This window comes from Durotheca rogersii, assembly GCF_024521655.1.
Source record: "Durotheca rogersii strain YMJ 92031201 chromosome Unknown GGS23scaffold_53, whole genome shotgun sequence".
Classification (NCBI taxonomy): Eukaryota; Fungi; Ascomycota; class Sordariomycetes; order Xylariales; family Xylariaceae; genus Durotheca; species Durotheca rogersii.
The window spans coordinates 121,367-138,292 of record NW_026251284.1 but is presented as its reverse complement, the minus strand read 5'-3'; the positions used below and the strand labels follow the sequence as shown (position 1 = coordinate 138,292).

General features: G+C 52.7%; 2 protein-coding genes across 2 annotated transcripts; both read right to left on the bottom strand.

Annotated features, from left to right (window-relative positions):
- Positions 1-8,891: 8,891 nt before the first annotated feature.
- GGS23DRAFT_601349 (mannose-binding lectin) lies at positions 8,892-10,479 on the bottom strand (the record flags this gene model as incomplete). The annotated part of the gene is made up of 2 exons (XM_051519193.1): positions 8,892-9,998; positions 10,252-10,479. 2 exons carry the CDS (start codon positions 10,477-10,479, stop codon positions 8,892-8,894), a joined length of 1,335 nt encoding a protein of 444 aa, XP_051367274.1.
- Positions 10,480-11,932: 1,453 nt separating this feature from the next.
- GGS23DRAFT_589658 (uncharacterized protein) lies at positions 11,933-16,591 on the bottom strand. Its single transcript, XM_051517640.1, has 2 exons — positions 16,232-16,591; positions 11,933-16,179 (listed from the first exon to the last, which is right to left on the bottom strand). The coding sequence occupies exon 2, from the start codon at positions 15,952-15,954 to the stop codon at positions 12,535-12,537; it is 3,420 nt and encodes a 1,139-aa protein (XP_051367273.1). The 5' UTR covers positions 15,955-16,179; positions 16,232-16,591; the 3' UTR covers positions 11,933-12,534.
- Positions 16,592-16,926: the final 335 nt, after the last annotated feature.

Sequence of the window (16,926 nt, the reverse complement as noted above, 5' to 3'; positions counted from 1 at the left end):
GATAGATGACTCGCAAAGTCGAAACCAGAGAAGCCTGCGGACGCGGGACGACGGGTGGGTGTGTAAGTGCAAGTGTGTGGGTGCGAGAGGGAAGAAGCGTAGGACGACGAAACAGTGAACACGGATGGGTCGAGTATGGTACCTCAAGGTATGGGAGGCGGGTAGGTCAGGCAAAGTGTGGTAAAGAGGTATGTAGCGTGTGAAGTAATGAGTGGCCGCGAGGTCGTTGCGGCAGGGAGGCCAAAAGAGGAGCGCTACGGGGAGACCCAAGAGAGGGAGAGAGAGGACGTAGGAGAGTGGGAAGAGAAGATGCCATCCCTACCGAAGGGCACCCCCCCTGCAGGCTTGCAGACTTGGCGGACCCTGTTGTCGACTACTGAGTATGATCTTATTATCTACGTTATTAGACCTGGCCAGTCAGCAGCCTTCGCTGGCTCCCATGCAACTATGCTTAATAGAAATTAAACATAATAAATATAATATTTATCTATTTATCTAAATATAGAAACATATATATATAAAGATATAATAAGTAAATTTTACTAGTAATATAATAATAATTATAACTATTAAAATATTTTTATATTATATATATAATTATTATATCATTAATAGAGAAGGTTTAAAACCCCCCCCCCCTCCCCAAAAACCAATAAGGGAAATTATTTACATATAATCATTATGTATAGTCTATGCTTATCTATTTACACTTGGACGTGTTAAGCTAGGTTAGCGTACGTACTATGCTATGGGCATTTACGCTTATCCCCACACCTTACTAGGTTTCTATCCATGTACAAGCAGTCAAACGCAGGCACAGGAGGCAAGTAGTAGATATCTATTGATAGGGGGGGAGGGCGTGTTCAGGACTAGGTACCTAGCTAGAGCTACCACGAAACCCGTAACGATGGTTGGACTGCAGTCGGGCATTATCCGGGCCGGTCCATTCCCTCTTTTTATGTATGCGCCTCGGTCGTGGGACACCCAGCTGTCAGGTAATGGACGCCCAGCAGTAGACCGCCAGGCACACATATGTTGTCCCTATAGGCGGGTTGAAGGCATTGGATGCCGATCTCCTCCCCCGGGTACCTCGATACATATGTATCTACCAGGTACCTATGCATGCATGTATGTACCTAACATGTACCTAATGCAGCAACTGCTATAGTATGGTGCACGCGCTCCATGCAGTATGCATGTAGCGAGGTACATCCACTAGCGACCTCACCTAGAAGTATGAAATCCTAGAATACCGCTAGTGCATTGTAATGCAGGGGTAACGCTTGCAGGCTTCTCCGGTCGATTCCTACTACAACATCGTCCATGCATAATACGTATATATACATACTAGTAAGGTACCTAGATACATACCCAGGCAGGTACTTAGGTGGGAGATGAGCTAAATAACGAAGACTACCAAGTAGCGCTGTTAGGAATCGAACCTATCCTTTATTAAGTAACCTATTGATCTATAGGTAGGGCATTGGGTAGGTACCTCTTTCCGACGCGTATTTCCTAAGTACATACCTACCTTAGGTAGGTACCTATACAAGAGGTTGTAATGTGCACTGGAAGTCTAGCAGGTTTATTGATACATGCATAGGTACTACTACTACTACCTGCGGGGTACTGCACTCGGACGTATCAATTTCATAAGCGAATAAGCAAGCCACTTGCTCTCCATAGCTGCACGACCCAACTTCTCCTCGGAGACGTCTGCAAGCCATGATATTAGCAGCAGAGCCACTGTGCAACGTCGGCAAGCAAGCCAAGCCACCGCCTGTCGCATGTGGCATGGGAAGAACCCTCATCTGCGCGCGTGTGTGTGTGCTGCCTACATCCGGGCGGCTACTATGTGCGTAGACGCAAGTCGTGGTTCTCTGATCTCAACCAAAGTATCCGCCCATTGGTAGCGCCTGAGGTGAGGTCATTGGTATGGATGATGTTTATCCTAGCTCATCGCAGTGGCTCACGTGCCGCCCAACATATCTCCAGTCTACCGATAGCATCAAGCAGGGCCGCTAGACGCTCGTGGAGACGGGCGTCAGACCTTAACTATCGCGATGATCTCTTCGAGTAAAGCTTAGATAACATCAACATTACCCCACCCGTACCCATTCCCACCGTACCTTGGGAGACTTATGTTGATCTACACGTATTGTTCACGTGGACATGTCTCAACAGCCCCAATGGTGCTTCGCAACAGTAGACTGCACAGGTAATGAGTTGCACGACAGATTGCCAAAGTTGACCTTAGGGTAGCCTTGGTTATAATATTTCATGGAGTCATATTCTTTAGGGCTAGGTATATATTATTCCTTGAAGTACGTGCAGAACTACCCCCCATCTAACTTCAAGGGTAAATAAATCTAGAAATGCAATTTCGTTCTTATTTCCTACGGGAAGAATCGATGGCTTCCCTTGTTTTTCTTCGTAATTCAGTAGTGCGTATTGGCATAGCATAAGCCGGTAAGACGGTCAGGCGATAGGGCTGGGGTGTTGTGACATCTGGAAGACAATCACACTGTAACCTAATCATACAATCGGGTGTTTCCCCCCCTTACACACGAAAGCTGGGAAGATAGAAGGCAAACTGGTGGTAACCCGCTGGGAAGACCCAGACCGGATTCTGGAGGCTTGTCAGCGGAGGAATAGATCTTGGTTCGGACTTCTTCCCTTTGCCCCGGTTCCATGCAGGAGATTTCTTAAATACGTTGTCTTTACGTACTTGAACTGGCTTCGAGATAACGAGACTCGGCTCTAGGCGCGGGTCAGCAACGATCTGAGCAACGACTCGTAGGCTCACTGCCGCGCACTGCACATTTAAACAATACAAGGGCGATACCGATCGTCGGATTCCCCCATACCAACCCATATTGCACCTGTCGAAAACGGACAAGAATCCTTACCTTGAGGGCTTGAATTATCTCCAACGGCAAGTTGGCAGCCATCGCCAGTAGGCATTTCGGGGAGGCATACCTGTGTAGGCAAGCATCGGGTAGGTTGCTAGGTATGTCCGGGGTCAACGGTGATCGCGAGATATAGCCCGCTTAATGTAGTAGCGGGAGTGACACAGCATTACTAGCAGGATACCCTTGGACGTGATTATTCCTCCTCGGTCGATATCACATCGCCTCTCACCGATATATGCATACGCACGAGCCAATTGAACATCGAGGGAGCCTCCTAAGGTGCATACGCGGATAATGTGCGCCGCAGAGGGAATATGCAGCAGCAGAGGGACGTTTGTGGTGCAACCTTATCTCAGGTGGCTGGCACCGTTGCCGTCTTAGTACCTAGGTACCTACATAACCCGACAGTAGGGTATGCATACATACATACCAGGTACCTTAGGGGATGAAGGCAGGCGGGTACCTAAGGTGCCCTACCTGCATACCTACCTAGGTACATACCTGCCTACACCTCCAGGTACAGAACACCACCGCCCAATGCAGCTACCTCAGGTACCTACCTGATTGTTATCATATAGGTACCTAACGTGGACGTCCCTCTTGATCGTCCACTATCCCGTCATCATCGTCATCACCACCACCACCACCACCACCACTACCACCACCACCATCATCATCATCATGACCCCATCCCCACCCTACCGTACACTCGTCACCCGCACCCATAATCTGCAACTCGCCAACGCATTTGTTACGTTCCTCCCGGTAACGAAATCCATCCCGCGCTCTGGTATTCCCTAACGATCCTCAGGCACCGGCCAAGAGGGACATGGAAACGTCTTACTGCACGGTGGACTCTTCCCCGGTGCCATTCGCGGCATTAGGCACGCATGCCCGCATCGGATTCTAACCATCCCAACCGCTCTACCAATAGAACGTCTCCCCCCCCCCTCCCTAAAGGGTCCTCCACCAACGGCCTCGATAGGCACTAGATGATCGTGGTCACTCCATGGCATCACGCATCCTCACCACTCCCGACAGTCGGCATTGGCCGTCTTTACGAATTGTCGTCGCCACAATGCCACACGAACAGAAGGAAGCAACTTCGGATCTCACCTCTCAGCCGGTGGTTGTGCCGTATCCAGAACGTGTTGGCGCTGTCGGGATCTATGCATGCCTGTCTGTATATATGCGTAGTGCGACAGCGCGGGGACGGTCTCTCGAAGAACCCCCTTCCCCCCCTGCTAGAGCCCTGTCGAGAGGTGGCCAAGTTTCGCACTGAGAGATGCAGGCCTGCGTCACTCACCTACCGCACCCGTCCAAGCTCTTCGCAACATGTGCGAGACCGGGAAGTCCCCCCCGCCAGGCCCACCATGTCCAAGGAGTCGCCCAAAATGTATCTTGTTCCGGCATCATAACACAATACAAGGTTCATGGATCAAGATATACTTACATATAGATACATACGTTCGTACGCATGTGTGCACACATACGGCATATCCCTATGTGGCAGGCCGGGCGGCTCACCCGCTTCCCGAGTTTGATCTCGATCAGCGATATCAATCGCTTTCATGCTACGCGTTTGTCGTCGACTGCTAATACCCTGCGGGCGCGCAACGCGGACTCTGCTTGAAGGGTATGATTACAGAGCCATGCACATTAGCTACGTGTTTTTCGCCGTAGCGTGTAGCGACCGCCGGATAGCCGAATCATCAGAGCCCAGCCAACGGCAAAGACGCAAAGTCCAGCTCACGACTCGAAAACGTTCGTAAAAGCACGAGAGTAGGGGGTTATCGCATGCCAATGCAGGTGCGTGTAGCAGATTTGACCAGTGACAGCTTAACTCTTAGGGTATCAGGCGGATATTTGCCGAGTTATCACACTTAGCCTACGGAAAATACATGCTCGTGTGTATGTGTGTAAGTCAACCGGCAAACTAGGCTGTTGGTCTTGCAGCGACACTGCGGGATTTCGCAAGTCATCACACGAATGCATTAGGCCAACAGTTCATCTCGACGCAGGAACCAGCCAGACGCCTCGGGCCAAGACGCAAAGGCATTGGACGAATCGCAAGCGCAAAAAAAAAAAGGAATTAAATTGTGATTACGAGCTACCACCTCTGTTGCCCCGTTCGGATGCCAATCTGGGGAGTAGAGCCGAGATTCCTCCCCCCCCCTGCCTCTTGGTGGCATCGCGAATCCCAGGATAGACGTACACACTTACTCATACATAGCTACCGCCTTGGAAGGCAGTGCCTATCTATAAGTCTACTTATAGACTATGGTTTAGACGTGTACGTCTATCGGTTGTTGCACTGGCCACGACAGTGTCGAAAGGGCAAGTTTCCAGCCAGGTCCGCGTGCAGTATAACAGAACTCGTGGCCGGTATAGTAGTGACCAGCGTCGGTGGGAGGAGACAGGAAGGGTCCAATCGAGTCCGATGATTCCCAAAGGTATGCACATACACGTATGTAGGTATGTATTACATCCATACCCTCACATACCTCCATACAACACCTTGACATGGTTCATTACCTACCTACCTAACCTCTTGGGTGATACCTGCACCGGGTCAATGCAAACCTAGGGGCCGATCCAACGAGCTGCAAGATTAGAATAACCCCACTCGAGCTGCTAGCCCCGCTTCCAGAACTTGCAGGCGAAGCTCTCACGGTCGAGCAAAGGCTTTTGGGGGTGAGAGCGAGTTGGGCTTCGCAGGAGTCCGTCAAGCCCCCCTGCAAGAGAGGCACGACGCGTTGTGGATGTGTCACCGCTGCCGTCCTCGGACTGTGGGAGGGGGTTGTGACTAGGCAAGATATTATCCAAGGTCTCGACGCTTCTGAGGCACATCCGGCGAAGCACTTTGGATTCATCGTCGTCAAGCTCGCCTCCGCATGTAAAAATAGCCCATCTCTGTCAGTGCGTCGACCCTACGTGTGCCTCTATAAGAACGTCTACGTACACATATCCTCCGCGCCAAACCCAACTAGAATAAAAAGGAGCTACTGCCAACTCTATAGTAGCATAGCCTAGGACCGATGTCGAAAAGCGATCCCGGAAGGATTCCGGAAGCGGACTACATACAAACGTAGTAGTCTAGAAGGGAAATTAGGGCGGAGCGAGGAAAAGAAGGCTCGACGCCGCCTCGAGACGAGGTCTATCTCCGCCCAATTGGGCTCTTGACTTGCACCCAACTACAAAACGAAGCCTGTTATTGCTAACAATACGTTTAGTCCCCGATACCCGGTTAGCCCTACTACCTACATTGCGGTCTGTGCCAAAGCCAACAACAGCTCAGGCAATGGTAGAGTGTCTACGGCGAGTGTCTTAGCAGACATCGTGGCCCATTTGCGAACAGTGATCCGTCGCTACCTCGTCGGTACCATCTCAAATCGGCCTTGGTATCCCCTGTACCGCGCTATGCTCTCTGGCCTGCATGTGATGGGGGATAGGATGACGTCGGATACCAGTCAGACATCCTCGCCATCCTCCCTCGTACCCGTCAGTCTGGAATCGGGAGGTTTCCCGAGAAGGCCCTATGTAACTAACCTGTCATCTAAGCCGGCCGGCGGTTTGTTTGTCAGTCCCGGGAAACGGCGTGCAGATACCGGTGCTGTGGTGCTAGATAGCTAAGTCTGCTGGCTGATGAGGGTATTGCATGTAGGAATTATCGTCACCCTGCAAGGGTGCCTGCAGGTAGCCCGCGGGTTTGTTCTTCCTTCTTTTTCTTCTTCTTTTAAATCACCAAACTACTGCGTAGTAGGTCAGGTCTCGCACACGAGGGGCGCTAGAAGGGAAATTTCAGGGGAGACGCAGGGGCTAAGGCTAACCAGGCTGTCGGTATCCCTCACCCGTGCCCTGGGCTAATCACATCAACACCTGTTACCGACGGACTCGCCTTCAGTCTCCTTCGACAAGGGGCGAAGGGTATGCAGTTGTGTACTCGTCTCATTAAAGAGTTTTCCATCGATCAATTCTTACTTCCGAGCCGCCATGCCACGAGGGACCAGCGTAACTTCTATGCGGTCTCTCGGTGGCTCGTGAGAGGCCATGGCGGTTGTCCTTATCGGAACGTCGAAACCACGTGCTAGCTACCGTGACCCCTTCTACCGTCCTCTATCCTTTCTCGCCTCGCCGAGAAACTCTTCCATTACACTGCACAGGCTGTACGACGTACTCAACACGAGAAACTTGGGCGAATGACGAGTCCTCGGTAGGTATAGACTGGTAATGAACCCACCCCTAACGACTTATTCAGGCGCCAACGGTCCACACGGTTCAGCCCCAACGCGGCTCCAGCCCGGGAAGTCCTCGTAGAACCGCTAATTATCAAGTGCGTTCGGCTCTTGACAGGCGTCAGGTTGGCCCCCACTGGTCAGGCCCGGCGCGGCTTATACATACATACATGGGCCGCGGCGCTTCCCGTCCCTCGAGGTCTGCCACGGGTGGATGCGACCGTGACTAGAGGGAGGTGCAGAGAGCTCTTCATTAAGTTTCGGCAGCACCAATAGGTAAATTGTCTCGCGGGTCAGATCCGTCAAGGCTCGTGGGCGTCCATGTGGCACAGGCCGCACTTCTGAACTGAGTCCTCTGCTCGTCACCCAAGAGGCAAACCCCCCTCTCAGGTATATACAACGACAATATTATATGGAGGTTGGAGTGGGAATAGGCCGCTGGCCTCGGCCTTCGTTCAAGCCGCTGACCGCTCAACGCCCCAAGCGCCGCCTGACCAGGGTTATCTAAGAGGTAGATAAATCAATAGCCTATGCCTAGGTATATGCCCTTGGCCTTTCCAGCGGGATTCGATATTAGCTAGCTCTCTCTCTCTCTCTCTGTGTGTGTGTGTGTATGTGTGTGTCTGTTTGTCTGGCATTCCCCTTATGGTGGCTAAGGGGATGATGGCTAGCCTCATTATTGGCTTGATGGCTAGACGGGACGTAGCTAGATTACCAGAGCTCTAACGAACGCAACTCCAACGAGTGGGATGATGGCGATCGCCCTAGGGTCTTGCGACGCACGACGCTCGGATGATCTGATCCCAGATGCATCGTACATGTACCTGTCTCCTCACGTAGTCGTAGGCACATACCAAGTGTACACGACCGGCTTGGTCTCCTCTCTCGGTAGGACAAGAGGAGCTTGGTCCGTTGTAGACATGCTAGCGAGACGCTGTCGACTTTTGAGGGAAAGCTTGAGACACGGTATTTATTAGCTGAGCCGGATTCGGACCTAGCACCGTCTGCCGCGTCGAAAAGGGAACGAAGGGAACGAGAGTGTCGTCTATAATCTAATACCACATACCTCGCAGCCGCTCAGCTCAGAAGCTATTTAGCATGTAGGATTGATTGCTTCCCTTTCCCTTGCTCCCTCACATCGAGAACCTAGGTACTACGTGGGTATGGTGTGCCGGCGCGGTATTGTCACGAGGCCAAGATACATCCCAGGAGCCACGCGAGCCTATGCGGGCACGCAAAGGGGGTTCGGGATATGTCGAGGACACAGGCTAGATAGACAGCATGATGGGCACGGGTGAGCCTGGTCACATCCTCTGGGACCTGTGGGCATTTTGCAACGTCGATCCTCCCTCTCCTTCCCTCCCCCTCCCTCCTAACACTCAAGCCGGGAGATATCATAGAGCCGGCAGTAATATTACATCCCATCCCGTCCCGTTCCCCTTTAGGCGGCTACAACGGTAGGCAGAATAAGCATGGCTTAATCAACCCGCCCCGGATAAGGCTGGGAGAAGGGGTGTCAATATTTCAGAAAACCGTCCCACTATTAGTCTCTCTCGCTCCACGTAGGCCTATGCGTGCGTCCTAAAAAAAAATACGTATTACTTTTATATGTATATGCATTTACCATGTCCGGAGTCACGCGATGACGAGATGGCATATAGCAATGAGGAGTTGCCGTCCACCCCAGCTTTTGGCTCGCTGCCCGCTGCACCTCCTTACTCGCTTATGGCCCCTTCTCCCGTTACTACTGTGGCGCGTACACGAACGCCAGTCGGTCCACCTCGTCGCCCGCTTGGCCCAGGTAGCCGACGATTCCCCAGCCGGCGGGCGCCGCGAACGTCGCGCAGTCGCTGGTTGCCGTCCCAGCTTCGAGGGTCCGTCCCGTGCTCGTCGTCGCCCGGATGTAGAAGTTCCGGGTGCGGCCGTCCTTCTGCCCCTGGCACAGCTCCGCGCGGGCCCAGTACTCGCCCGTGTCGGTCGCCAGCGTGAGCCGGGCTTCGTCTCCGCCGCCACCACCGTGCGCGAGAGCCGTCCCGTCCGCCAGCGTGAGGCCGACGTTGTCCAGCCGCTTCGCGCCCCGGAACGCGACGGCTTTGACCTTGGGGGAAGCCTTGGCGGAGAGTACAGGCACGTCGCTGAACCAGGTGCCATGCGGCCCGCCCCAGAAGCCAGACTGCTGCAGTGCCGACCCGGTCGCCCAGGTGAAGTTGACGGCGACGGGGTTGTGGTCTGACAGGATGTTACCGTCGGGTTGGAGGAAACGCCTGCTATCGTAGGCCCAGCCCGCTGCCCGCAGGTCGAGGAGTGGGCTGGCGCGGTATAGGACCTTGTCGACGGTCTCGCACTCGTTAGTCGTGCTCGGGTTCGCGCACACCGTCTCTTCCGTGGGGACCCTTCCACCCCGCACGACCTCGATCCAGGCATCCGTCAGCCCGTTCTGCTCCGCGAAGACGCGGATCCCGTCACCGCTGCGTGTGTAGCGGCTGTTGGTGTCTCCGAACACGAGCACGGCATTGCCGGCGCTCCGTGCGTCGATGGCGTCGGCAACTTGTGCGAGGTTGGCTGCGCGCGCCGCTTTGTCGGCGGTCTCGGTGCCGGCATCGGCGTGCAGATTATACACGTCGACGTACACACCGTCGCTGATCTTGGCACGCATGAAGGTGTACCCCTTGGGGGTCAGGCAGTCGGCACCGGAGGCGTTGCTACACGTGTCCCACTTGACGCGCTCGAAGTCGATCCAGTCGAAATGGGATAGCGTGTTGAGCCCGGACCCGAAGGGTACACCGCCCGACGTCGCGGTGCGGTACGGGTGCGTGTCCGTCGAGTAGATATGCGCGTGGTAGTTGAAGTCCTATAATGACATTTTCGCATCTTACGTTTTAGCGTCCTTCTTTCACGCCACGATATCTCTCTGTTCTACTCCCGGTTTAACGGGGAAAGGGAAGGATGCGAGGCAGAACCATAGCTTCTCGGTCGCATTGTCGTCGTCGTCTCATGATTTATTACATAGCCCGCTGGAGAGCAGAGGGGAAGTCCCCATCCCATCGACTCGAGGATCGAGATGTAGAGACGGAGAGAGGGACGGAGGGAGGGAAACGGCGTACCTCTTGTACGTGGATTATTGCATAGTCGTACTGAGCAAACTTGGTGCCTATCAGCTTCGAGTTTGTGGCTTTATCCCCCGGGACCTCGTTGTTATTGAGGAAGTCCGGTAGGCCGGCGACGTTAATGCTCAGTATGCTGAACTCGCCGCTCGTGACAGCCAGCACCTTGCCGGCCATCGCGACTAGAACGCCAGCCGATGCGGCGAGTTTGACAATTCGGGCCTTCATGGCGCTGTCGATGAGATCGGTTTTTGTCCGAACACGAGATCTCAACTTTCCGTCCCTCACGGAGCAACTTGTATCTGTATCTTTATCTACACGAAGGTCCCCCGCCGCCCTTTTATGGAGCCCACGATTCCGGGTGGCGCTCGGTGATAATAAGCGCAGCCATACCTCACTAAGATGCGGCGGTGGGTTAGGCTTGATGAAGGGTAGCATCCGTCATCTCGTGAAGTCTCCATTCTCTCGGCGTCCGATTGCCACAACGGGGAAGGACGCCGTCTTTGGAGCCGGACAATTCATGACCGATGCAACGCATCCGGTCATTTTTAGCTACTCGCCACACCGCATGAGCGTCCATTATCATTAAGCATTAAGCAATCTCTCTCAAGTCATGCCCACCATGGTGTCGGTGATTGGCTTACGATGGTAAGCCAGGTTAGGTCAGGTTTACATGGCTTTGCTCCCTGTCCCTGACCGTGCTCGAGTGTTTACGAGATCTCGCTTTCCGCCTTCGGCTTTTCAACCATCGCCGCACGTGCAGACTGCGATGCCCAGCTGTTACGAAATGAGCCCAGGTCCTCCCCCACCCCGGCGCGCGCACCCCGACAGCACGGCGGGGGGGGGGATACGCTTGTTTTCCCGGCTCGCCATCTCACGAGGCCAGGGAGGATACGTACCAACGGCAAGACGGCATCGAGGGTTGCATCTTAGGCGCCCGGGGGCGGGCTTCAGGTCTACATTAAGAATACCTTCTTCCCCCTAAGTTGGTAGTAGGCAACAGCGGTCCGCCAGGGGCGAGGGGAGGAAAGACAGAGGCGCTCGTCTATAGCTGGGCTAGGCGAGGGCTGTGCGACAAGACGGAAAGATCTTATGATGATTGTCAGAATGGCTATAGATTCGTATACCTATGTTGAAGCCCTTCGTTACGCTCTGCGCTTCTCCCTTACTTACGTTTTTGCGTATAGGTAGATACATAAGTACCTTCTCGAAGGCTACGGAAAAGAACGTGCATACATATAGGTGCTTATCAGTATCTAAGTACATTTAAACAGCTAATCGTATAGATTTTACTTTAGTAAAGATAATTAATATAAAACTAATATAAGGAGAAACTTTAAGTATAATTAAGTAAAAAGACTTTATAATTAAATAGGAAATTATATATTATAATTATTTTTTTAAATATAATAATAATATTTTATTTTATTTACTTTTAACATTGTTATAATTTTTATTAAAAATTATCTATATACTTATAATTATTAAAAGTTTTATATATATATATATATACTCATCAAAACCTTGCATAGTCGTTATACTTATACTTTACTTCTTTTTATCACTTTTCTGTTACCTCGCTACGGTCTAGAGGGACTAGGAACAGTCCAAGGTGTGTTGGGTGTGTATAGATACGTAGAGGTCGATGGCAGTGCAAGGACGCGACGTTATCAAATCCACCAGACCCTGCGGTTAGCACCTTGTCTTCACGGTATTGAATATCGAGGTAGGGCCCCTGAGGTACCGACATAGTCTCCGCTCCAGCGGAGGTATGTTACGGCGCCAGCATTTCTGTTTCCTGCATAAATGGATATTCCACCCCACAACGGTCTTGGGTTATCTGCGTCCACGTCCCTAATATATACAAGATGTGCATACTTAGGCACATACGCTGAGGATAGATCGCTATTAGTGTTGTTTTCTCTACCACAGTTTCCAAGCATCGTTATCCACGCCTAAACCAAGCCGATATTAGATACTAGGCACAACGCGCTCACCTGCGTGGGCATTTGAAATATACAAGGTGGGGGAGCCAGCCTGCCCCACGGTAGCCTTCGCTCGTCTGAGAGCACCACACGGTGCTAATCTTTTGTACCCGAGCGAGACGAAGCATATACGACTTCCGCCGTCTCTCCAGTTCCCCTAACATCAGACCAGAGGATACCCGGTTAGGCGCGAGACATTGAAAACCCCGCGCTTTGGCATTGATCCCAGCGCCCCAACCCAGGGGGCCGAAAGGCGAGCTGCCAATGCACCAAAATCGGGCAGACAGACCAGAACCAACTAGATCCGTCCCCTATCGACCACTTCCCGGCCCAAGACCTCGACCTCCCCCGACTCCGAAGTGCGGCGACGCTCCATGACCCATCGCGTCTCGCCGCTATCTTCCTCTCTTGAGTACGAGATGCTGTCCGCACTCCCCCTATGCCTGTGACCCATGCCCGGCTTTTTCTGGGAGGTGATGCCCGTCATTGGACTCGTGCCTCCGCCAGGGGGCCTGGACAGTGTGCCCGACGCTACAGTGCATGCACCCCCCACTTCGGTCTTCCTTCTATCGAGAGGGCTCGTCTCTTCGTCCTCAAACACCGGTGGGCAGCCCGCAGTTGGTTGCAGAGGAGAGAAGACGGGTGCACTGGCAGGCGATGTGGAGCGAGGGTTGGGGTTCAGCGACACGGGGAGTGGTGAAATGATGCTGTTCGGCGCATTCATCGACATGGTAAGCGTGGGGCTGCCTGCGCCGCTACCCGCTCCTACGGAGTCCTGGCTGATGATGGAGAAGGCCGAGTTCTTCCGTCCGTGTGCAATACCAAGTTGGTCTTGTCCCCATGGGCTGGTAGTGCCGTTTCTATCACTAGGCGACCCGTCGCGCGAGCTTACGAGCGACGCCTGGGAGCCGCCCCATGCTTTGGAACGTAGGCGAAGCAGAGCCGAAAGGGACATGTTGTCATCCTCGGCCATCATCACTAATTGGGCCAGGCCCGGACTTTGTACTGGTGCATTGTTATTCGTGCTCTGGGGAACACCTAAGCTCATGATTGAATTCCGATTCGAATACTCGGAACGTTCCGTGATAGGTGTCAAGTTCGGCTCACGTGAGACAACGCGACCTAAAGTAGCGCCATTCGCCCCAGTCGGGCCGAAATAACCACCGTGGGAATATTGGTACAGGTTCTTCTCGCTCAGAACGCTGGTATTATGGTGGCCGGCGGGCGCGGGAGCAGAGTAAAACCCGAATTCTTGTCCATACCAGCCGTCAGAGTCGTTAGCGAGGGCGCTAGCGTTCGCCTCGGCAATAATATCATCATCATCAAGTTCGTAGTCCTCTAGCCCCAGAGATAGCCCATCGCCGATTTCATAATCATCGAGTTCATGAGCCTGGGCATGCAGTTGAGATGACCCAGATATCGTTAGCGGCGCGATCGTCAACTCAGCCGGCGGCGGCGGAGAGGAATCTCTCCGGAACTTGCCAGAGGCGGCAGCTTGGTGGGCCGCCGCCGCTAGAGCGGCCTGATATGCTGCTATACGGTCCCGCTCCGCGGCCTGTATGTCCGAAGCTGATGGCTGCCGCTCTTCTAAGCGTGCTATTGTCCCTTCTTCAGGTTCGGATGTTGGCGGTTTAGACAACGGACCAGCACTAAGCGAGGTGTGGGCGGTCGAATGAGACAAGTCCGATTGTGCTGATAGCCTTGAGGTTATGTCGGATTCTCTCCTTTTTGTCACCTCGGTGGTCTGTCTTTGTGATAACACGTTCGCGAACAAGCCTGGGATCGGCCTCCCATACTGATCCGTATCATTAAGGTCAAATATAGACTCATCAAATGCCGAGCCGTCTCCCTCCCCGACAAAATCATGGATCAACCCATCATTGAAGTAGAGCTCGTCATCCTTGTCGAGGACTCTTTGTGTTGTCACCTCCTGTTGTTGCCGAGTCGAGAGCTGTTTAGATATCTCGTTGACAGTCTCAAGTCCCTGGATACCAAGGCCCGTGGAGCCTAGCTGCTCTCCTAGCTCCCCCATAACTTCGCCTGGAATGCCAGGGGCGACGTGCGAAAATTGGGAGATACCTAACGTCTCGTGAGAGGTGGTGTAACCGGCGGCATTGCCATTCGCGTCCTTAGGTGTAGAAAACACTCCGACGCTTTGAGGGCTGGTCAGTTCAGATACAGGGGTAGATCTCTGAAAAATAAAGCCTGCAAAATTCTCCTGATCATTGTCAGGATCGTCTGCACCTCCAAAATCCTCCTCATCTAGGTCGGCATTTACACCCGGTATGCGTTCCTCGAGACCATCGTCATAATCCATTGCGTCATAGTCAAATGCGTCCTCTTCGAAGTCATCAAAACGGGAATCTCGCCGGCCGGTGGATTCATCTGCCTTCTTATCTTGTTGCCGCTGCCGGTGTCGTTCTTCTAGAAGCCTCTCCTGCTGCGCCGCGCCAGCCATATCAAAACTAAACCTGGAGGATGTGCTTTTCATATGTCTAGGTACCGATGAAGCAACGTCTCTGAAGGATGCCCTCGATAAGTCACGAGACAACGGAATCAGCGACGGGGGAACAGAGGTTTTCCTTCGCGGGCTATTTCCGCCACCACCTCTGTGTCTGTGACTAGGCTGGGGATTGTCGGGGTCCCGTGGCCCTTGCGGGGACACGGCACCTACCGATACCGCCCGAGAATGCGTCGACGATGTTCGGGTGTACTGGAAGTTCTCATCCTTGGGAGGAACCGGCGGGGCTTCCACAACAGGTGGTTTATATCCTTGAGCAGATGGTGCAATATCTAGATAAGGCTCCTCGACCCTCGAACTAATTGGTTCATTGCTTGACACGATTCTTCTTGGCCGTGGAGCGCTGAAATCGTGAACTCGGGTGCCCTTGATCCGAGGATCGTACGGAGGCTCCTCGGCACCGCCACGCAACGGCAACGTGAGATCCGGTATATTCTGGCTGGTTTTCCTTCGCATCAATAAGGTAGACATCGGATTTTTCAGGAAAGGGAGGCTCTTCCTGCCCCTAGGAGGATCTTGGGCAGCCGTTTGACTTTGGGACGTTGGAGGCTCCGCTATGGTTCTGGCACCCGGAGGTCGCCTTCCTGCCGAAACACTATTCGTGAGAGTGCCAGGGGCGACGAACGAGGACATTGGCTTAGCGGGCCTAGCGGTCGAAGGCGGACGATGCGGGGCATTGGCTGAGCCGGAATAGGACTTGAACGACAGATGATCAAACTTATTAACTGTAGTCCTATCTAGAGGGCCCGGTCTCCGCGCCTCTTGTTCTCGGCGATAGTTCTCCAACGCTAGGCCGCCAATGAACCCCGACTCCTCGTTGTAGGAAGATCGTAGCAGGGGCCTCACTTCTTCGCGCTGCTTCGGTTCGTACCTCCCGGGGTCCATCGATCTGTCAGAGTCGGTAGAGGAGGCTCTGGCAGTGGGAGGCAATAACGGGGCTTGATGATGCAGATGTTGTTGATGTAGAGGAGCCGTAGGCGCGACGGATTGCGACGGCGGGGGTGGCGGCTGCCCATGACCATGGGTGAAAGGGACGGAGGTAGTTGATCGCGGGAGGACCTCAGGAGCTGGGACACCATCTTCGGAGACTAATTGGGTTGGCTGGAGCGGCGTGGCGTCCCATGGACTGCCGGTGTCGGGTATGGGAGACGAGGGATTAGACGGTCCTCGTCTATGGAAGCGGAGATGTGAGAGCATTCCGATGGGTTGAGATCTAATAAGTTAGATCCTGCAGGTCAACGCCCAACATGGCTCCAGACGGAAAACGAGCGCTCGGAATTTTAGATACAGGTGTGATGTGTTGGCAGGACGGGCAGATGGATGTACGGCACGGCGGCTTGAGCAAGCTGTTGGCTACGTTGTTATCGTGTGCGATAGGAAAAGCAGATCGCCACGGCTTCCGAAAGAGAGGATCGACAAGATCTATCAACAAAGTCAGCCGATGCAAATAAGTATACATTGTATGCACACCTACGTATTTCGTGGCGCGAGCGGTCAGAGTAGGAGAAGCAGCAGCGACAACGATGTTAGGAAAACAGATTTAGACAAGGCCGAGTCGAGGTCAGCCAGCGGGATCCGTCGTCGGATATCTACCTGTGGATGTCGGTATTCGAAGACGACCGTAAGTAGGGGGAAGAAGGTTGTTAAAGGTGGTTGGAAGTAGTTTCACGCGTGCCACTGAGTTGGATCATGGAAGAGGCCGATCCCGTTCGCTGAGATGAGATGGAATCGGAACTACCCTCGTGCCTATACCTTAGATGACGGCTGATAAGATGGTGGGTACCGTAAATGTAAAGCTTGGGAACCTCCGTTGAGAGGTGTCTACCTACCATAGCGGGAGGGGGGGGGTCTATCGACAGTATATCTATAATACTAACACGGTATGGAAGTAGTCTTCAAATAAGGTCATAATAACGAACTCTTTCATTAGGTATAAGATACTTATAGCAAAGGTTATAATACGGATTTTATTATAATTTAATATAAGTATTACGTTATAGTTATTCTAATAATATAGGTATTTATTACCTTTCTAATATTATATTGATTTAAATATATATTTTAGCTTAACATTATATAGAATAGCTATTTTATTCTTAGAAAGAACTGCTAAATTAATATAACGTTCGTATTATACCTATATCGTATCCTGAGTTTAATTCGCTTTAG

Coding starts and splice junctions, on each gene's coding strand:
- GGS23DRAFT_589658 (XM_051517640.1), bottom strand. CDS start 15,954: ATGCTCTCACATCTCCGCTTCCATAGACGAGGACCGTCTAATCCCTCG.